This window comes from Odontomachus brunneus, unplaced genomic scaffold (genome assembly GCF_010583005.1).
Source record: "Odontomachus brunneus isolate Ranch 3 - 2012 unplaced genomic scaffold, Obru_v1 Obru_scaffold_017, whole genome shotgun sequence".
NCBI lineage: Eukaryota > Metazoa > Arthropoda > Insecta > Hymenoptera > Formicidae > Odontomachus > Odontomachus brunneus.
The window spans coordinates 2,342,561-2,364,597 of record NW_022639467.1 but is presented as its reverse complement, the minus strand read 5'-3'; the positions used below and the strand labels follow the sequence as shown (position 1 = coordinate 2,364,597).

At 41.2% G+C, this 22,037-nt stretch overlaps 2 protein-coding genes across 5 annotated transcripts in view; one reads left to right on the top strand and one right to left on the bottom strand.

Annotated features, from left to right (window-relative positions):
• The window catches only part of LOC116841690 (calpain-C), a 49,699-nt gene extending 41,743 nt beyond the window's left edge, over positions 1-7,956 (top strand). For all 3 annotated transcript variants that reach the window (XM_032809946.1, XM_032809943.1, XM_032809945.1), the window contains 12 exons: positions 3,110-3,296; positions 3,378-3,452; positions 4,023-4,192; positions 4,418-4,590; positions 4,818-4,912; positions 5,007-5,239; positions 5,978-6,147; positions 6,269-6,327; positions 6,557-6,704; positions 6,790-6,906; positions 7,485-7,543; positions 7,645-7,956. In XM_032809946.1, coding sequence (XP_032665837.1) covers positions 3,110-3,296; positions 3,378-3,452; positions 4,023-4,192; positions 4,418-4,590; positions 4,818-4,912; positions 5,007-5,239; positions 5,978-6,147; positions 6,269-6,327; positions 6,557-6,704; positions 6,790-6,906; positions 7,485-7,543; positions 7,645-7,671 — 1,513 coding nt within the window. In that variant the 3' untranslated portion in view covers positions 7,672-7,956. The remainder of the gene's footprint in view (positions 1-3,109; positions 3,297-3,377; positions 3,453-4,022; positions 4,193-4,417; positions 4,591-4,817; positions 4,913-5,006; positions 5,240-5,977; positions 6,148-6,268; positions 6,328-6,556; positions 6,705-6,789; positions 6,907-7,484; positions 7,544-7,644) is intronic.
• Positions 7,957-8,164: 208 nt separating this feature from the next.
• The window catches only part of LOC116841692 (dipeptidase 1-like), a 170,306-nt gene continuing 156,433 nt past the window's right edge, over positions 8,165-22,037 (bottom strand). For both annotated transcript variants that reach the window (XM_032809951.1, XM_032809950.1), the window contains exons 2-8: positions 18,678-19,007; positions 16,349-16,481; positions 15,909-16,097; positions 14,890-15,092; positions 13,121-13,281; positions 12,243-12,372; positions 8,165-10,503 (exon numbers count right to left, since the gene is read on the bottom strand). In XM_032809951.1, the coding sequence (XP_032665842.1) occupies positions 10,372-10,503; positions 12,243-12,372; positions 13,121-13,281; positions 14,890-15,092; positions 15,909-16,097; positions 16,349-16,481; positions 18,678-19,007 (1,278 nt within the window). In that variant the 3' untranslated portion in view covers positions 8,165-10,371. The remainder of the gene's footprint in view (positions 10,504-12,242; positions 12,373-13,120; positions 13,282-14,889; positions 15,093-15,908; positions 16,098-16,348; positions 16,482-18,677; positions 19,008-22,037) is intronic.

Genomic DNA, 22,037 nt, shown 5'->3' with positions numbered 1-22,037 from the left:
GGAATTATTAATTAAAATTTAGAAAAATGGGATACAAAGTCGGTCAAGCGATATTAAAATTACCTAACGTATGTAAGATCAAGGAAAATCCATACGATGCATTGCAAGGCATTATTATTCTTTCGTAATTGAATAATTAATCACGCGAACTAAAATCCTGCGACAAAGCAAATTTAATATAGTTTTTAAATTTCCACGTATCACCTGTTTCAGGAAATTTCACAAACTGTAATGTCGTTAGAGACATCTGGCGACACCGCGCTTAGCACGAAGTACCTGGATGGAATTTAATTCTTTAAAAATAATTTTTTCGTACTTAAAACGAATAGTATAGTCGAAAGCTTATATTGATATCTTTATTCACTTGTTCGAAAAAAATGTGTGAAAACCTATTTTCCGGTTACCTAAACCAGAATCTACCTCTCTTTAAGATTTATATCAACCAGAAGCTTCGGAAATTATCTGCGCCCGCGTTTGCATTTGGGATCAACGATCCTCAGTCGATGGAATCTCACGAACACGTTCGAGGTTTCATCTCTATATAGCTTCGATTACGAGCGCTCGCTTTGCCGTCCCTCTCGGTCATTATCAGCGAACGATTAATCACGCAGATAGCAAAAGCCCGCACCCCGATATTACAAACCCGGAAAACACGGAAAGGAGAGAGGGAGGGAAACGAGAGTCGACGAGGGGACACAGATCCAATTATACTCCCGGGATCTTCATCTTCTTCTTCCACTTCACTTCTTTCTCTTATCCGAGTTTCTTATGTACGTCTATCTTGAGAAAATATGCAGGCAACATTCGTGTCCGTGCGTGCGAAAATGGTTACGGTTTTCAGATTGGCACGAACGAACACGAGCCGCGCGCGCGCGATAATAAAGAAAAGGCGTCGACAGTTCGCCGGGACGGGACTGAGCGAGCTGCGCGAGGCCCCGTTATCTCCGGAATGCTAATTCCTGCAGGAACGGCACATGCAAGGCAGAGATAATATCGAGTCTCTACTCCCTTGATTCTCCCCGTGAGTTCCGACAGGTCCGCCGCGGTACTTCGTGACCTTCTTCTTTACCGTCTCTTACCGTCTCTCGTCCTTCCCCTTTGCCCGCGCGTCGCATAGGTCAGGAATGGTCCCGCGTAAAACCGCAATATCGCGATATCTTTTTCCACTCGGGCCGATCCGATGTCGACACGGAGAGTTTCGTTATCGTTAGCAGCAGGTCGTTGCGATACCATGAGGTGATAAAATCATGTTCCCCGCTCGCATCTCGCAAGGGAGATCGCTCTGAGTGCTTTCACACGCTCTGGTTTCGGAGTAATCGTGTGTGATCATTTGCGGATATCTCCGCGAGATTCCTCAATTATTACCGGCTATGCCGGTACGATGGAAAAAGGTAGGTTCTAACTGCACGCGGCAGTGAAATTGCGGTTGTGCGTTTGTCGTAAACGTTGAGAACAGAATTTGCCGAGAGATACCTTGTGAATCTCCTGCAAGTCGAATGTCCTCTGGTCAGAGTAGTTTCTCTGTTTTGCAAACGAGTATGTCGCCAAGTCCGAACTGTGTCTGGGCGAGCACACATGTCGGCGAAGCGAGTAAGCAACCCGTTATACCGACCGGTATGTTGATGCAACACCCTGCACAGTCGGGGATTAAAAGATTGTCCGTAATTTTTCGAGTGAGTTTGTGAATTCATCCTTCTTGTCCAACGAGAACATCCTTCCATTGGGAAACGAATTCTCTTATTAAATAAGATGGGCAGTTGACAAACTCACCCTCAAAATTATGGATGACCTTTTAGTCCCCGACTGTACAAGAAACATGAAAAAGATAGTGCGATTATGACACATTGCTCATCTAATATGTTTTGATCATTACCTCTGTGTTATCGAAATTTTTTGAGTACGTCCTTAGAATCTCTTTAACACGCGGTGCAATTGAATTATTAATACCTTACAACCATCTACATTTATTTCTGACTATTAACGCAAAGCTCTCACAATGACACATTACTGATTGACGCATCGTTTTCGCTCTTTTCTCTGACTCTGATCAATAAATAATAAATCAATAAGCTGGACAATTTTAGAATGAGTGCGTTGAAGTCATTATATTTCTCGGATATGAATACCAGCAATTGTGATATCGTCGCGCAGACATGGATTTGTAGGTTGCATTAAGGATATTGTTACAATAATCGACTGTGATTGGTCAATTTGTTTATATTTTACTGTCTGCTACCAATCCCATTGTAGATGACTCTTTATGCCACGAGTTTTGATATATATGAAGGATTCCCATGGGATAAGGTCGAATTAACGTCGACAATAAACATCACCTGAATAACTGGTGATTACGAGCTGCTACCATATTTAGACATCGATTCGTCGGAGATTGATTTGATGAAAGCGGATTTGACCTGCGCAGTTCGTAATAACGTGTGCAGCTTACTCGGCGTATCGGGTGTCAGCGGCGAGAGGTTGTAGGTGAAAAAGAATCCTAGCCGTCCGCTTTCCCTCATCTACGGCCGAGCGCGATGGGCGCGATTAAGAAAGTCCACGCTGCGTTTTCTCCGTGCGCGCGCTAATGCGGTAACTATGAGAAAACATCGATTGATCTTGCCCCCGCGGTGTGCCCGCGGCTGATGAGCGATGGCAATTTCATTATGCTTAGGTCGCGTCGTTCATTGCGTGAGATCGACGAACGTTTAGCCCGTATAGAAATTCATTTGCCCGTTCGATCATTTGTTACTACATCTTAGGTGGTCTGCGTAGTCTATTTCTCACGAAAGTGAAAGACTAAGCACCCGGGTCGAACTATTTAGCGAATTTTCACCTTACATTATTTTGGCAAATATAATTGATGGAGTTTCCGATAATGTGTCAAATATTTTGCCGAAAATGAAAAAAGTTTCTTACTGATTCTGTGAAATATTGAGATTTAGTAACAACCAACGGAAAAAAAATTCTTAAGATGTTACAAAAATATTTAAAGAGAACGAAATGGGTTATGCGGGGCCTCTCAGATTATCATTTCGGCGCTCGTTTTAATGCTTATCTATTTGTGACGGTGCGAAGATAAAGTAACACTCTTGTTGCGATTAATTATGTTTAGACTTCATGGTTCTTACGAGGCACTTAAGTATGGAACATTATTGGACGGTTTGTCCGATCTCACGGGTGGTATCACCGAAAGTATCGCGATTCGCCAGGACCCTACGGCGTGCGGACGCGCGCTTTCGAAACTCCTGGACATGACGTCCCTCATCACTTGTACAGTAAACAACAATCAGCAGCAACAGGTAGACGGCGGTCTCGCAGATATGGAATTTCACCGTTTCTTTCGGCTATCTTACGCTCACGCGCGTGTTTCTTTCTCCTAGATACGTGCCAGCACGGAGAAGCTTGCCAATGGCATACAAATGGGAATCAATTATAGGCTGTATGCGATCGAAAGGGTCAGTATATCAATAACTGTCGCATTCGGCTTGTTATTCGCACTTTCAGTTCTGATTCGGGCGTTCTCAATGCCGAATGCTTAGATATTTGTAATTCGCAATTTTTACATCGCTAATAATAATGATAATCGTAATTAAAATAAATGGATAAATAGATTATCATAGCATCTTAATTGACCATCATGATGTACAATTAATTAAGTACATGTTTGATTTGAAAAGGTTTAAACCCGAGCTGAAATATACTAATGACGTTTTGTACGTATAGAAGAGACCAGAGAAGTCAGCCCAAGGGTTATGTTGACCACACGTCTATTTATTCATCTATTTATTGTAACAGCAATAAAGGAAAAGAAATTAGAATGTTTCTTTTAGAACATAGGTACTTCCCAAAGCTCTAAAAAGAATATTTTGCGATTCCCCTTTCCATTATCGTTCTCACATGAATGAAACGCATAGCTAACATGATCCTTGGGTCAACTTGATCTCATCTGTACGTGACATCAATTATAAATACGATGAGAATAATACAACGAAAGGATGATATTTTAATTGATTTTGGCACCGTAGGTGGAAACTTTCGGCGGTGAAGCGGTGCAATTAGTGAAATTGAGGAATCCTCTCGGACCTGGTGGCGAATACGTAGGTGCTTGGGCGAGAGGCGGCCTTGAATGGGACGAAGTGCCCGCGATGGAGAGGGAACGGTTAGCTGTGAGGAACATGGCTGAGGGAGAATTTTGGTAAGCCTGCGGCAAGTGATAATATATAACTAAAATTTTTTTTGAAATATATGATGTGCATTAATTTAAAAAAAAATTACAAGTCGTGAAAATTCGGGATTTAATATTGTCGAATAGACTTAACGACTAATATAGCGAGTCAGATCGTTCCCATTGAGCATGTGAACTGTCATCGAAAGTTCGATATTGCGTTTTGATTACACACTGTTGTTGCGGTTTCCACAGGATATCGTACTCTGATTTCGTTAAGACGTTTACTCATCTGGAAGTTGTGCACCTCGATGCCGAAACTTCGAGAGATGAACCGTCGTTGCACAGTAAACACACTTGGCAGATGAAATTGTACCAGGGAAGTTGGAGAAGGGGCGTTACCGCGGGAGGATGTCGAAATAATCAAGGTTCGATAACTTTACTTCTCGATTGCGTTCGCAACGGTTTATTTTCCTGTTATCATTAATTTCATAGCCAATTATTTCATCTACGATTCGAGGAAACAATTTCAGCTTTGCAAATATTGATCGCAAAAACACTCGATCTTCAGTTAATTCCAATACCATTTCAAAACTAAACGCGATTGAATCGCTTTACCTGAAACGATATACAATAACCGTGTTTTTCTTCACAGAAACTTTCCACATAAATCCACAGCTGCACCTGATTCTCAGCGAGATGGAAGAAGTGATCGTGTCGTTGAATCAGCACTCCATCATGGAGCCGAAAGTAAGAATCGTTTATTCATTCGAGTCGCATACGTGTCTCTTATCGAATTGGCTCATCGCACTTTCGTCGTTTTCCTTTTCCTTCTTTTTTCCAGGTGATAGGTTTCACGGCGTATACATTGCCGAAGAATAGCACCGAATCGATAAATAAGCAGTTCTTCAAGAAGAACAAGTCCCTAGTTAATTCGCAATACACAAATAGTCGGCAGGTGAGCCACAGGTGTCAGCTCGAGCAGGGTGGTTACCTGCTGGTACCTACGACCTTCGAGCCGACTCAAGAAACGAGTTTCACGTTACGAGTCTACAGCAGTAAGCCTCTAAAACTCAAGTAGGTATACGTACGCATTTACCGATGTCATATATGAGCGGCACAAAGGATCGTGTGGCCGCCTCCACGGTGCTGCGTTTAATGCATGCGGCATACATTAACTCACGCGAGGATAGGATATACGACTCGCCCACCTTCAACTGCACTTTTAACATCTTCTTTTGGCCATATTTCACAGGACGAGCAATCGTGTTCTAAAGCATACGCCCTTTCGTCGTCGACACAGCACAATATATCACAAGTTTTATCGCAACACGATTTGCTGCTTTTGTTCAAACATAATTCGTGACTGATGTGTATCGCTTTATTCCTCCATTGACCCTGACAGTAGCGCTTGCCGAACGTATTAGTGTAAATTTCATTCTACTTTACTTCCAACCACTCCCTCAAAATGAGAACCATGTTGAGAGTAAAACAAAAAAGAGAAAAACGTTTACAACTTACGATAAGTAATTTGATAAACTTTAAATTAATTTTCTTCGTAATCTGCGTCCAATATACGTATAAAATAAGCGTATTACTGTCAGGTTTAAACGTTTCCTTAGAGATTCAAAATGCATAAAATCATATTATCAGATTCTATATTTTCATATTATCCTGTTATCACATCCTATGTTATCTTATGTTATCCAATTCCCACACGTTTTCGTATGTTATTCCATATTATCCAATCCCAGTAAGTTAGTTTCGCGTTCGAGGAATGACGAGAGAATGTACGTTTGCTCATCAATGTTTCAGGTTGCTGGACACTCCGCCGTCGTTAATGAAATCGGCAATCGTGAAGGCGCCTCCTCTCGAAGGAAAAGGTTTCTCTCAATATGAAGCGGTGTTTCTACAGCTCGCCGACGAGCACAGAACCGTAAACGCTTTCGAGTTACAGGAGCTCTTAGAAGCCTGTTTACCGAATGGTGAGACGCGTTTCTCCGACATAAAATACGCAGTAGATCTCGAATCGAGTGCAAGACCCCCCTTCTGCCAAATGGTCCACAGTGTCAATCTAAGCGTTCTGTTTTTCTCTTTAATTTGCAGATTACATCAAAAGCTGCGCTTGTATGGAAGTCTGCCGACAAGTAGTGCTCACTATGGACGTATCCTTCGAATAAAAATTTCATTTCTCCGTCCCTACATCAATTTTACTTCACTATTCCTATTTAAGTTTCCTTCGCAATGTATGTACATCTAGATTTAGCTCAACCATTCCTACTTAGCTTCGTCCATCCTCATCTACTGAGTGTTTATTTAAAGACCTTTTAGAGTGTTTTTGATTTCTTCATTGACGAAGAATATTTTCCTTACATCTCCTGCGTCGATAAACAGAGCTCCGGGAGCGGTCGATTGAAGTTCAACGACTTCAAGGATCTCATGTGTAGTTTAAAGTACTGGCAAGCCGCATTTAAGAACCACACGAAGGAGAAGACGGGCATACTCAAGGCGGAGAGACTGCGAGACGCCCTGCTGGAAGTTGGTATGTAAAAGGAAACCGTAGTAACACGGCACCGAGCGAAGCGGGCATTCCATTTTGTAGTCTGACCGAAGCTCTTCTGTCTCAGGTTTCCAATTAAACACGGACGTACTGTCGATTTTGATTCTACGATACATGAGGAAAGACGGGACTCTCCGGTTCGGCGATTTCGTCTCGGCGATACTACATTTGAGCGACGCATTTGGTACGACTATCGCGTGAAATGATTCGTGTCTTTAAATCTTTTGAATACTCGCCGCGGAATTCCCGACATCAGAGGCGAGGAAATACATGCCAAATCCTTCTAAATAAAAATCCCTACACGTCGTAATAAAAAATATATCTAAAAAGTGACACTTACATAATCGATTGAGCACACCTCCAAAATACTCTGAACATTTCCCTTTTGTGCTCTGACAATCAATAAATAACTGTAAAACTAACGTGTGATACGCCTGTCTTTTTAATATTTATACTTTCTCATTATTTTGTCACGTTAATTTTACGGTTATTTTACAGTTATTGATTGTCAGAGCAAAAGAAGAATGTTCGAGATATTCCAGCGGTTAGTTTAATCGATTGCAAGTGTCATTTTTTAGATACATCTTTTTACTTTAATGTATCTTGTAGGAATTTTGGACATGCATTTCTAAATAAAAATGGCCGCGGCGAGAGAGAGAGAGAGAGAGAGAGAGAGAGAGAGTAGTTACAGAAGCTTCAAATAATTATAGTTAAATAACGTGAAAAACAAATGTTAATTATATATATTCTCAATTTATCCAGGTATATTCGAGAGCAAAGATCCTTTGCAAAACGGAACTATAAAGTTGAGTCTGTCAGAGGTGCGTTGATATCTTTACCAAAAATATCGATATTTGCTTTCGCAATTATGAGTTGGTAAGTGTGTGTGCTAAAGGATTGCTAAAAGAGTTTCTCTTTGCAGTGGCTGAGATCATCCTTGATGTGCTGAGGGAGCGTGAGTCAAACGCGAAATCCATACGTGTACCTTGAACCGTCTGTAAATAACATTCGTTTTTCTATCTCAACACTAGGCGTAAGCTCTAGCCATATTAACGATATTAGCGCGCGATCCCGCTCATCTTTCTCGCACTATGTAAAATAATGTCATTATTTCTTACATTTCCGCTCGGCTCATTATTCTCTTTGTGTAAAATTACGACTAAGGAGCTATGTATGATACGTTGTTTGTGTAAGCATATCGCACTGGATAATAAAATTAAGTATATTTTGCATAGTTTCTGCCTCTTCTATCGGATACGTTCTTAAGGGGATAATTTTACTAGCCGATTACCAGCTAAATGGCGCGCGTGCGCGTGGTTGTTTTAGTTCGGTGAAAATGTCAGTTGCGTTTCCCCAACGTATAATTAAATAGAAACGACGTGAGAACGCCTGTATTTAGCGATGCACTGGCATCCTCTTCAAGACTGTATATTGCCATATTATCAGAAACAGGAGTCTCGGCTGAACTCACATTGCCGAGAGTTTTTTCTTGAGACGAGTGTATAGATACGTACCGTAGGGGGGGTAGAGGGACCATCGCCGACGTTGCGGCAGAGCAATCAAGTCAATGGCGTCGCAGTCGTCCGTCTACAACAATTTGGATCGGAAGGGAATGAGAAGTGTGGCGGCGAGTTACAATAGAAACATTTATTTATAGAATTCGTTCGAGAGATACAACGGAACTTTTTGATATCCTATAATTTACCGCCTACTCCCGACTCGTCGGAGTGAGGCGTAATCCGCGCAGACTGATTGATTTCTCTCGCTTCGCACAGCGTGCCCTAGGCGGCTCGGATCTCGCTCGGATCGTGGCTTTCATCCGGCGCGGATTACGTAATAAGTGCACACGAGACACAGATAGGTGGACGGCGATATGTGAAAATTACCAGGAGCAAATCGACGCGAAAACACCATGTCCGTGGCTCACCGTCTCGGTCGTTCCAGGCAATCTCAAATGTCCCGTCGAAGACTTTAGATGATGATGCTTTGATCAAGGAGACGATATCGGGCGATAGATCGCACCCGGTATAATGCGTCGAAAAACACGTAACCGATCGTGTCAGTCCTCGTCGACACCTGTGTCACTGCGAGCAACGTTTGAGGAACCCCGAGCGTCGTCTTTTCGTGAAAAAGAGAGAGAGAGAGAGAGAGAGGGAGAGAGAGAGAGAGAGAGAAAGAGGGAGAAAGAGATCCGTGCAAAACTAGACTGGCTTCTGCTGTACAAAATACGTGTAGTTCTTCGTTACTTCGCGGCTTTGATATGTGCAAATTTGGGTTTAACGTTAGAAAATCTGCCGACTGATCGTTTGTCCACCGACGGCCTCGATAGTCTGAGATAATTGTATTTTTATCGGTTTCTTTTTGGCATCTTTATACTTCTCAGAGAACTATTGGGGAAATCATAACATTAATGCGTGTGACGTGCTTTGTCTCGCTTTAAACGTACATGTGTACGATCGATTGCACATTCGCGAAAGTATACGTTCTGAAAATGAGAGAAAAAAGAATTCCAGAATTTGTGATAAGTCTTTTGGCGAGTATTTTCGTGCACGCTGCTCGTAGAAACACGAGCGTCGATCGTGTCGTTTTTACATCCACTTTGAGACACTCATTCTTATAGAGAACGTGTTTTCGTTGGTGCAATGAAGGGAAGGAAGACGTTCAAAGGTAAGGTACAGAGCCGGGTTTCACAGTTTCACACACATATTACGATCGTTTCCAAGAGAGGAAGACATCGAAGTTCAGAAACAGTCTCGTGCATCGGCGCAATGACACTCTTTCTTCCTTCGCGCGCGGATATTGGATGGCGTTTCGCTGTTATATCATTTTTAGATATTTACATGACCGTGAAGGATTACACAGCGAGGTAACGAAGACGGCGGTCCTCGAGAGGCGGACGACCGGCCTCCTGTCGATGATCCGCTGGGCTCTTATCGAGTAGAAAAAGTCTGTCTGCATATTTATACGGATAATTTGCGGCGACGAGCGGACTATTCCGCGACTTGTGAACGTAAACTGCTACTGAACTGATCATATTTCTATCTGACGGAACCACGCCACGTGACTCCAAACAAGTGGCTGCTTTGTAATAAGCTCGGTATGTCGCGCTGAGAGGAAATGATCTCTGGACAACTTCCGGACGAGATCCTCTATTGTTCGACTATTTTAGTTACGCACGACTATCAGCGGATACGCGGCACAGAAATATTCGCATTTGAATTTCAGTTGATGAGCTTCTAATTGTTCCATCGGCGACACAATCCCGCGGCTGCTCCTCAATATAACATCGAATGCAAACGCTCTCGTGGGAGAGAAAGAGAGAGAGGTGAAACGCAAATCGATACGATTTCGCTCGTCGCCTTCGTGAAACGGGCTATCGAGGTAGGTTTATTTTGAGCCTTCGCAAACGTCGACGTTTAATTGAGCTTTCGCACGAGGTCCAGAGAACTTTCGCGAGCGTACAGGCCGCGGTAATTGAGATAATTGAATTTTCGCCTCCAGTCGGCGCCGACGACGACGGTGGCGGCGGCGGTGCTCGGCGTATCCGGTTTGTCTCCCAGCCGTGCCCGATGCGCCCGCGGAACGTAATGCTGTGCGGGTGTAAGATTAATTTGCATGTCGCCGGCCGCAGTGCGTACAGTCCGATCGATCAGACTTCCGTGACCCTTTGAACAGAATTAATATCCAGGGCGCAGTTGCCGATCGCATCCGGCGAATCTGGAAGGTACTCCTCGGACGGCGTAATTCCCGCTGTCCTCATGTCGTCCCGCACACGCTCTACCTGGTGCAACAGCATTAACGTTCATTATCACATCGATCTCGCAGTCTCTGGCGTGCCTATTATTTCTTTACACATTTATACATGTTTATAAATCTATATTTGTACATGCACGTGTTGCGTCCCTAAGCTGCGTATTTGTTTAACCCTGACAGTCACGGCATAGTCTAACAATTACTATCATCGACTCATCTGTATTCTGATCAGTTTTTCCTTCTAGTAAATTAATTTTTTCAGTAAATTTTAAAACTGATTTTGACCATTGGATTGACACATATATGTAGTAAATTAATTTATTAATAAATAATAGTATAATATATAATAATAAATATATAATAAAATAAATTATTTTTAGAATTAGAAATATATAATATATAATAGTAATTATAGTAATATATAATAGTAAATTAATTTTAGAGATAGAAATATATAATATATAATAGTAATTATAGTAATATATAATAGTAAATTAATTTTAGAGATAGAAATATATAATATATAATAGTAATTATAGTAATATATAATAGTAAATTAATTTTAGAGATAGAAATATATAATATATAATAGTAATTATAGTAATATATAATAGTAAATTAATTTTAGAGATAGAAATATATAATATATAATAGTAATTATAGTAATATATAATAGTAAATTAATTTTAGAGATAGAAATATATAATATATAATAGTAATTATAGTAATATATAATAGTAAATTAATTTTAGAGATAGAAATATATAATATATAATAGTAATTATAGTAATATATAATAGTAAATTAATTTTAGAGATAGAATCGATGTCAAGTTTTTAAGTCATTCTACAAATTATAATGAGTAAATAAAAATTAAAAGAACATGAAAATTATATACGAAAATCATGTCACAAGTGAGAAAAAAGACAATGATTGTAACATGATTGATAAATTTTAAGTTAACTTTTTGATATATATCCAACAAACGTACGGTGTTATTCAAGCATATGAAATGAGAGCGTGACTGTCAGGATTGATTTCCAGACAGCGCGAATGACTAAAAGATGTCTTAAAGACGTCCAAATGCCGTCTCAAAGAAACAGGGCGTTTTTTGAGCGTCTCTGAAACATCTTTTAGTAGATGGTGCAGTCTGATGGGTCATTCCGGTGTAAAGCCGAAAAAATTTCCGCGATAGACAACCCAACATTAGGGAGGGTCAGGAATGCAGAGTCGATATCGGATCAATATAAAAATTCGCATATAAAAAGGATTAACAAAATTCGCGATACGGCCAATACCACACCGGCCGACATTGGCGTACATTCGCGCGCATCGCGCGCGGAGAGCCGCAACGTAAATGAAGACAATATTTATCCCGGCGCGATATATCGCGCCACCCGCCGAGCAAATGTCAACACCGAAAGCTTTATTCATTTTCCGCAACTTCTCGGTTTGTTGTTTCACTTTTATTCGCGAGTTACAAGCTCGCCGTGTGGCGCTCGAGGGGAAACAACAGCCACGACGATCGTCGTAGTCGCGCGCGCGGAAATTTGTTATCGTCAGTTTCGCCTTTCACGCTCGTCAAGTATTTAAGGGACGCTATTTACGAGTGAGGAACGTTATACGGCAGTGTGTGCAGCCGGGTGTGCAGCGGCGCGAAGTAGCATGCATCGCCATGGCGGAGTTATGACAGTATTAAGGCACGTCGGAGCGCGGCACGGCGGCGTGTATGTACAACTGCGCCCCGAGACCTTAATGGACCCTAACCTGTGTGAGGACCCGCAGTAAATTCAAGCCGGCGACTTTCTTCAGGTCGAGCACGTTCCACTTGCCACTGCGGAGAAGTTCGGCGAATAGTTCGGGATACTTGGAGACGTCCTCGAGACCGCGGGGAGTTCTGTGAACGAGAAAGACGACGTTTTGCGAATAACTGATATTAGACGTTTCGTTTGGCGGTTTTTCCAACGGGGGAGGGAAATAACGCGAATGCCGAGAATTCATTTCCAGGCGACCGATTCAGCGTAGAGAAACCTTTGAGTTCTTCTTGGTAAACCTAGATGATGAAGCGCTGTCGCGCGTAAATTGCTTGGAAGTTGAAGTATAATTGAAGTATACGGGGTATCTGGACTTAATAATGCCTGAATCAATATATTAGGGAGAAAGGCAGAAGCCAATCAGAATTCACACTGATAGAAAAACAGTCAACTGTTTTTTGTTTTCTGCTTTTTTGTCATGGTGTAAATTCGTATCTTAAAATAAAAGTATATCAATATATTATATAAAAATTATGCAGCATTCACATACAAAAATTGATTTTTGGCCAGATTTTGCTTAGATTCCTGCACTGCGCGTCGTTAGAAAACAGTCAATCATCTTTCGAGACATGTCTACTTGGACCATCCACAAAACTCGTCCCATCGCATCACGTACGCCGATTGACCAATTTTCTCTCGTCAATATTTCGAAAATTTACGTGGTAATGTACAAAAAATGGTATAATGATTTTTTTATCTAGTTTGACGAGTTCTATATGTACATGACTGGTTCAACAGATACCCTGCCGTACGTTTTGCGATGATAGCTGAGTATTAATATATATTAATTGTTAATTAATTCCACTTTAATTTGTTTTATTTTCGACGTACTTATTAATGCCGTCGAAGTCCCCGCCGACTCCGATATGGTCCACGCCAATTAGGTTCCTAATGTAGTATATGTGCTCGGCCACGTCCGAAACGGTGGCTTGGGGCCCGCATTTCACGAAGTAATTGTAAAACGTGACCATCACCAGTCCGCCGTTATCAGCCTGGGAAAAGGAGAAAGCACGAATATGTTAAAAAAAAAGAAAAAAAATATATTAGTAATTCTGCGTTTCACGCGCGATCTACGAGCTCGAACGCTTTTCACAGCCGGAAATTTCGAGCCGGCTCGATGAAAGGTGTAACACGTAATTTTCCGTCGGTGCACCAGTCGGAAAACTGTGTCCTGACCGCACCTTTGCTTCGAAAACGAAACGTTCGTACTCCTCTTCCTCCCTCCCCCTCCTGGGTGGGGGAGGAGGCAGGGGCGCGACAGAGGGATCGATAGAATCGACGACGAGCGTCAGAAGGGAGACCTCGTTATCGCGGCACCGCATTCACTGCCGACTCGGTGCCGTTAATTTTCGACCTTGATAATTCGCCTCTTAACGAGCTGCAGCGAGCCGGGGCGTACCTTAATGGAGCACAAAACTCGACAATGGAAAGGAATCGCCGCCGGTAAATGTTTCGAGCTATCGGAACTCCAGCTGCCGCACCGGGATAATTATCTACCCGCAGAAAGGGAAGATCCGGTCGCGAGGAAGAGAGACGGTGACAGAAAGAGAGGAAGGAGAGAGAGAGAGAGAGAGAGACACACACAGGGAGAATAAGCAGATGGTGGAAACGGATTGGGTTTTTATCTTCGTCACTTCATGTTGTTTCTTGTATCGCCGATCGTCTATTCGCGCGGGTTTTACAAGCGTGAATTTCGATTCCAGTTAAGAGCGATTTTGACACAATTACCGACGCTGGAGGAGCATATTGTTGGCATGTACAAAGAGGAGCACTTTTATAGAGTTGGGCGTTTACGCATAAATTAAGACAATATCCTACATCTACGTATAGAAACAATGTAAACTACGTTTGAGATGTCATTTGTGTAGACAATGAGTAATCTATGGATGTAATCTAAAGAACGTATGGCTTGCTCGAAATTTAATTAAGAAAAGTTTATAATTTCATTTAACCTCTTCAGAATCCTGGTAAGAAAACTTACGAACGTTGTTTCCTAAACAAGTTGCAGCCCACAGAACTTTCTGGTTGCGTGTTCTTACCTTCTTTCTCTCTCAGAGTTGAATCTACTAATCTTTCATATAATGAAATCTCATGCAATTTATCTTCTCCAAACATTTCTAATTAATATCCAAAGTAGTTACGGTAATCGTATTACACTTTTTTGTAGGTTTTTAGTATAATTCATATTCTATAGAGTTTGCGTTGTTTATACGAAAAAGGACCGTGTATACATAACGTAGACAATATGTAAACAATTCGTGCGTATGTAATCTTGAAATATATATAAATCTTTTTATATATATTTTTATTTGTGTGGGTTTCTTGAAAATCGTATAAAAATAAAAAAATATTTGTACCGTACTGTCTTTCTTAATTTTTAAGCGAATGCGAGATCGAGGAAAATATAATTAAATAAACATATGTATACATATACATAAAAGGATTTCCATGAAGCTTTAACTTGTTATATATTTATCCTTCTCTCTTGCATCTTGCCGTCGCAACGTTTATCTTGGACTATATTCTAATATTTGCACGAGACTTATGTCGAGGGCGCGGAACTAAGTTAACAGATAATATGGAAATTTTTATGTACTCACCAGTTGTTTGAGAATGTCGTCGGGTACATTTCTGGAGGAATTACAAATGGCGAATGCCGAGGAGTGTGAAAAAATGAGCGGCGCTCTACTGACCCTTAAAGCATCCCTCATGGTCGCCCTCGCGGTGTGGCTGAGGTCTATCAGCATCCCGAGCCTATTCATTTCTTGGACTACCGCCTTACCGAATGCCGTCAGGCCCCCGCCTGGAAAATATATCGACTTATTTCAGCCTTTCTTCTTTTAATGGACTCTTACGTTAAAAGACTCGCGACACGTAAGTCTCATAAATCAGTTGAATTACAATTAATATGTATTATATTAATAAAGAAGACGACGGTGCTATCATCTATTATTAGTTTACTAAAGTCATTATTTTAGGATGCAAACAGATAAATTCTACGCGAATACGTCGATCAAAATTTGACCAATACTTTGCAATTAAGAAAAATATTGCAAATGGATCATATAAATATTGTGTAATTATATATCTCCATAGCACAAAAATATTACATCAACATTAAACTCAAGAAGGTTTTCATTATTGTTGAAGATAGTAACAATGTTGAATACAATGTTTTCATAATATGAAAATGTTATTTTTCGGGACTTTTAGTAAACCTTAAATCTAAACATTAATAGTAGATTTTTTTTGGTTAATTCAAGATAGCTTTATGGTTAAATTAATATTATTTCAATATTCATCAAAATTTAATTATTTTATCAGTTTAAGTTAACGTTTTAGTAGTATAAACATACTGCTCTTTGATAGAGGAAATTACTACACTGTAATTTCATGCCAATAATTTAATTTGCTAAGGTATTATACCAAAACATTTCAGTAATTATAACATAAACTTTGGTACTGTGTGAGATACATCTTGAAGTTTCGTACTGTGTGAGATACATCTTGAACTCGCTTAGTCTTTAAAGTCATGGATATTTATGGTACTAAATTAGTGGGTTTTAGCTCCCACGAAAACTTTTTGGAAGATGTCCATCGTAATTTGCGTCGAATTTACCTTCTTCGTCGTCGTCTTCCACCGACGAACTCTTCGCCCATGGTGTGTTGCAGGTGTGTGTCAGCGTGAGGTATCGCACACCCAGTTGATAGAGCGTTCTTAAAACGGCTAAACTACTTCCTAGACTATGTCCACCCTCCACTCCAATCAGGGATGCTATTCTGCCCCTGCCGTGGGCCTCCAGGATCTCTGGAATTCAGAAATGAACGAAATCGTTTCGATTGCGCCGAATTGTCTTCGAGAGTTCTCATTGGACGTCGTTGCTCATCCTCCGTATTCCAATCACCCATTCTGAGCGTCAAATGTGACTATTCGATTTTAAGCTCATGTGTAACTTCAATTTTCCGCTTGAAGTTAGAAGAGCGCGTTTAACGTTAAGTGTACGGTTGCAATACGGAGCATACGTCTTGCATTACGAAGTGGTCGAAAGTCTCACTCACCCCTCGCCGACGCAGCGAACTGCATGTGCTGAGAGTATTTTTCTATGAGCCTCTTAATGAGGTCCACCTGCTCCAAAGTCAGCTGGACCGCGTTGAGATGCTGAGACTCGCAGGGCACGTAAGCGGCCCAAAACTGCGAGGAGAGAGATTTAGTCGTTTATGCGGCATTTTTCAAACGACGCTTCGATAACGCTTGGGGGTGGTAAAAGGTGATGAGATTTCTCGAAAAAATTACATGCGGAGAGAACATTATAATTTCTTTTTATATACATTTTTTTCAGTTTTACTATGTTTCCAATAGTCAAAGAACATAGTAAATCTTGCTAGAGATATATAACAAATTTCATTACAAATAGTTAATTTTTTAATAGCTAAGGTGACCAAACGTCTCGCTTTTCCCGAAACAGTCTCTTTTTTAAATGTTATTCAGGACGCCAATTTATCCCGGATTTGGCTAAATTATTCTGGTTTAGAGAATTTTCAAAATCCTTCTGACAAAAAAGACCTCGAGAGAATTTACAGTTCTGGTAAATATAGCAGCTTTGCTTTTTCTTCTTAATTCTGAGCAACGATAGCAACAGTTTTATTTTAGTAACAGTTTTTATTTTTACTATATGCAACAGGTCTTTATTGTTGTTGAATTATTCTTCATGTATCTATAAATAAAATATTGTTTTATATATATATATATATAATTTTCAATTATTCTCCTTCCCTGGCTCCACACATTTATGAATGATTTGGGACTGGAAAATCTGGTCACTTTATTAATAATATATTTTAGTTTTTAAAGTGGAAATAGCATATATGAGATGAAAAGATAATCAATCACGACAGAATGTTAATCTATACTCCTCGGTTACAAAATTCTATAGTAATACTTCTTATAAAATTCTCTCCGTATACTCATGTATGAGAAATTGCTTTCATTATATTACAGCGAATAGGTGTGAAAGGAATCTAATTCGAGACTGTAACAGCGTGGAATCTTGACCTCGTGGTAAAGGGACATCGCTGGAACCCGCAATTTGATTTGTGAATGTGTGAGTGCGTGCATGTGAAAAAAATTGTTTTATCTTTGAAATTTCCACTCTCCGTGCGCAGTTTAATTTTTTCATTTTGTAGTAGAACGTCAGTTTTTTCTTCATTATTCCCGGTATGCTGGCGGAAGGAAGGAAGGAAGAAGAGAGATGTCCCGTGCGCTCTCTTATGCAATATTATCTTGAAAGCCCATTAGCGTGGTACTTAAGAAATGCAACGTAGTTTTTTATTTTCTTTTTCAGTTCTCGAAGTGAACGTGCAAGAAATATTTCCTCCGAGATCGCCATAATTTGTGCGTGCAAGCGTGACACGCGCTTAATGCTCGCATCATTCAAACCTAACGAGCTCTTGAGTGCTCGCATGCGACGATAATCGATGCATTCAATCCGTCACGCTCATAATATCGCCAACACCCGAAACCCGCTTCGTCGTCTAGTATGGTTGCCGGGATATGTTCCAGCATAAATTGCTATGACGTAGTAGCGTAACTCGCTCTCTGAATCGTGCGGATTAAGTTCCTTTGTGTTGGGCATCGAAAAATTCCCTTTTTTCGTTAGAGTGACCGAATTTTTCTCAGACTTTGGTTTCATGTTCTCGTCACTCAAGTATCGAATGTGGTTCATTGCAAACTTCACAAAATACTACTGAAAATACTGACTCTTTTCTACAAAGTTTTCGTCGTATTGCTTGTACAAAATTACAAATGTTTTTACACAATAAAAGTACATGCAGAAATAAATTGGAGCATTGCTCAACGTAACGATTGTTTACACGAGGCATCTTTTAGAAGTTTGTATCGCTTGGGTAACAATGGGTGCGTTCAGAAGACACAACGGTTACACAACGGTTGAGTAATTAGTCAACGTAATTGGTCTAAAGTTAGGGATCTAACAGTAAGGACCAATAATCACTGACCGCTCACTGATCAGCTATGTTTTCTGAACGCAACCAATGATCTTCGGGGAATTTCCCGAAGGCAAAATCAGGCTGTCAAGGGACTCATTATTAAGATAGGAGGATCGGAAGAGCCCCATATTGTGCTATTTTACTGGCTTGAATCGTAAATCACTTCCCCTTTTTCCTTTTCCCAAACTTATTTCCGTACATAAAATATTTCACTAATCTGACGTATGTATTCGCTGCGCGAGTGATAACAACTCGTGTTTCCTAACTAAGAGACGTTTCGCGAACGTTCGCTGAAGAAAGTCGATATTCGATACATACTCATCAAAAGCTACCCAATAAATGTTTTAAACTCGCCGTAAAAATCCACAGGCCTCATGATTACCTGACCGCCGACCATGCCCTGCCGCAGCCTGACCAGGTCGGTCTGACTCCAGGCGCTCTTGCTCCAGGGCGCGACTTGGCGCAGATCCTTGTCGAAGTCGAAGTCCGCCAGCTGATTGTGGACGAAGTTCCTGATGTTCCACGGTAGATCATTGTGGCCGTCGATCAAAGGCACCTCGGAAAGAACCTGTCGAACGGTTTCCAATCGCTCACGCGGCGACGTTAGGAGCGCGAGCTCCCCATCCGCTGGACGTGGCCCGACTTTGCCCACCCAGGTGCCGATCGAGAGTATGATCACGCTTGCTGTCCACACACCGCTCTGGCCGCCACTCTGCCACACAAGATAAGGTAATGGTGCTCGATTAATCTTCGCGACGTTGTTATGCGGAGGCTACTATTATTTAAGTATGAGTTACAATCGGACATGCCAGTGAAACAAGTCGAAATATGCAAACAGAATATGTCAATGTCGCGCACAAGTATGCAACTATAATGCATCAGCATTAATGTATCGTATGTCATACGTATCATATATCGTGCATCATGCATCATATGCGGAAATATATATCGACGTGCACGAGAAATTGTTTTACTCTCGTATAATTTTATTACATGTACACAGGGTGTTCAAAATAAAAGGTTCGACAGGATAGATAGTACTATCATTATAGTAGAAAATTAATCATTGGAAAATGTTAAGTAAACACAGGTCGAAAAAAATCAACCCTTTCAGAGTGACAAATGTTTCGTGGTTTATTGGTGACAAGTTATTTGTATACTTCCATTGATTACGCGCGGTGAATGAATGAACGAGTATCTTATTGTATTATTACTTTGACGAGAGCTGTTTACATTTCTATTCTATTTCTACGTAATAATATTTATGTTATCATCTTGCTTCAATACAGTTATTTGTCCTTGTTATCAGTGTTTGAGAGAGTAACAAGAATCCTCTCTATTGGCTTATTAAAAAAAATTCTAATCGGGAAATGGCAGACATGCATTTCATGTATGTATCTTGCCAATAGGAATACTCCAGCTGCATGATATCTCTCTGTGCGGAAAAGCATACAAATCGAAAAATTTTGTAATATAGAGATGTCAAACGTGTGTAGAAATGGATGAAGGATATGTGAAATATCTTTTATAAACATTAAAATAATAATAAGGTAATAATATGGTAAGATACCCGTCCTTCGTTCAAATTCACCACACATGATCAAAATATATAAAGAATTCGCGTTACTAAAACCGAAAATCATTTGAGATTCTGAGAGGATTCATTTTTCAATTTATGCTTACTACACTAGGAGAAAAAAGTGGTTGATCTAGCTGAAACTATAGTCACTTTTGATCTCACATATTGTTTAGTTGTTCTGACACAACAATGGTAGTAGTAACATGTGTGTAAAGTTATTAACATTATAGTAGAGTTGAATAAAACATGATTTTCTTGACCGTAATTTATAGTAATTATTTCTCTATGTTATTACAAGTATCAAACATTTTTTCTCAGCGTAAACTTTTTTACTCGGTATGACTGCTAATGTAGTAGTGATGAATAATAATGAATTCTACCTACCCGGTAAATTTTTTTTTTTAAACACTCTGTGTATTTTATATATAACAGTATAAGCTGTTATTACAGCTCCCTTGCGGATAAAGATTTGCCGCTGGATGCGAAAGGCGGCTTCCTCCTTAATGAGCAAAGTGTAGTACGCACAGAATACTCTGAGAGTCGGGATTGTGGAAGGGGGGCGCAATTAGTCGGATATACAATTGCACGCTCGCCGACAACTGCGGCAATACAGTGCGTTGATTATCCACGATAAAGAGGACTGCCTTATTTGTGAGGCAACAAGAAGCAGATGCTGGATATTTTTCAATATTTTCTGAAATATTGCACGGCAAATGCTTCGGGCGTCGTGTGAAAATGAGTTTTCGCTCGAGTCCCGGGATATCTACCGTGTAAAGCTAGCTCTGTTATCAGAGATCCCACGTCAAAGAGGCTTTTGCTCGGCAATTTGTCGAGTGAATTGCCTAGCGGGGAAAAACGAATGACTCGAATGACGGCCAAGAGCGAGATAATAAAGTACGTCCGCGATACTTTTTTTTTTTTTTTTTTCGGACGTATGCATTTAGCGCAGTACTCGAGGGTGCGACGCGTTATTCCCGCGGGATTATTTAGCGTAATGAGGGCAGAGAGTGAAAAGGAAGCGAGGGGGGATGCGACAAGAACGGCGACGAGGAAGACGCGGAAGATTCGTCTTTTGTCACGGCCGCACCGCCGGCTTGAAACCGAAGACCCCGGAAACAAATGGTGGATATTTTCGAGAAAGAGAAAGAGAGAGAGAGAGACGCTGCGCCCCGGCAGGGATTATAAATTATTAAGTCCCGCTCATCCGAGCGACGGCGCGCTCACGATGCCGTCGGATGTTTGCCTGTCGCCGAGATTTGCAATTCAAAGAACGAAACAGTGAATTATTTCTCGAGCAACGTATCAAAGCTCTCGCTGTTCACTTTTCGCGGCTCTTTCCCACCCTCTCTTCGCGAGCCCGCTTGCAAATACCGGCAAGAGAACCATCGTGCGCGATGGCCGAGGTTTAATCTTTGCCGGGTGTAATCCGCAGGGTGCATTCTCATACGTTATACGGGATTACGTGAAAGAACCGGCCAGATGAACCGTGTCCTTTCGACTCGGTACATAATTCCGTTTACAAAGTTGCTCATCAAGGGAGGGAAACTCTCTGAACCGCCATTGACAACAACCACAACGTCAACACTTCGGAAAGATGATTGATGGTTTTCTTCGGACGTTAATCGATTGTGAAAGAGACCCAGCCGTCCACGTTTGAGAATAGGCCGGCGTGCCTTCGCTTCGTCGAGGCTTATTATCGGAATAACAAAGCCCCCGAAATAAAAGTGGCAATAATCGCTCGACCGAACAAGACTCGTTAATCTCTGGCGAAGACGGCGATTCTTTTCTTCCTTTTTTCCCGCTTGTGCCGTTTGTATCTTAGAGTTTTGCGCGGTACGATCGGATCACCTGAGAGATCGATAGCGAGCACAACGGGAGAGGTTCAATCGGGCCGGAAAATGTTCGCTGCGAGAGTCGGCCTGGGATTCGTGTACAAGAGGGATTAGCTCGGCGCCGAGCGTGTACAAAAGAACGAGAATTACTTGAGTGCTGAGCAATGTCGTTTAAGTGTATCCACCAGCCGGGCCAAACGGCGATCCGCACTACTCGTTGACCGCCGGAATGTGGTCTGTTCATACGCGGCTGGCCAAAGACGCTGGCCGTTTTCCGCCGGCACGTCGTGTGAGAGAGAGAGAGAGAGAGAGAGAGAGAGAGAGAGAGAGA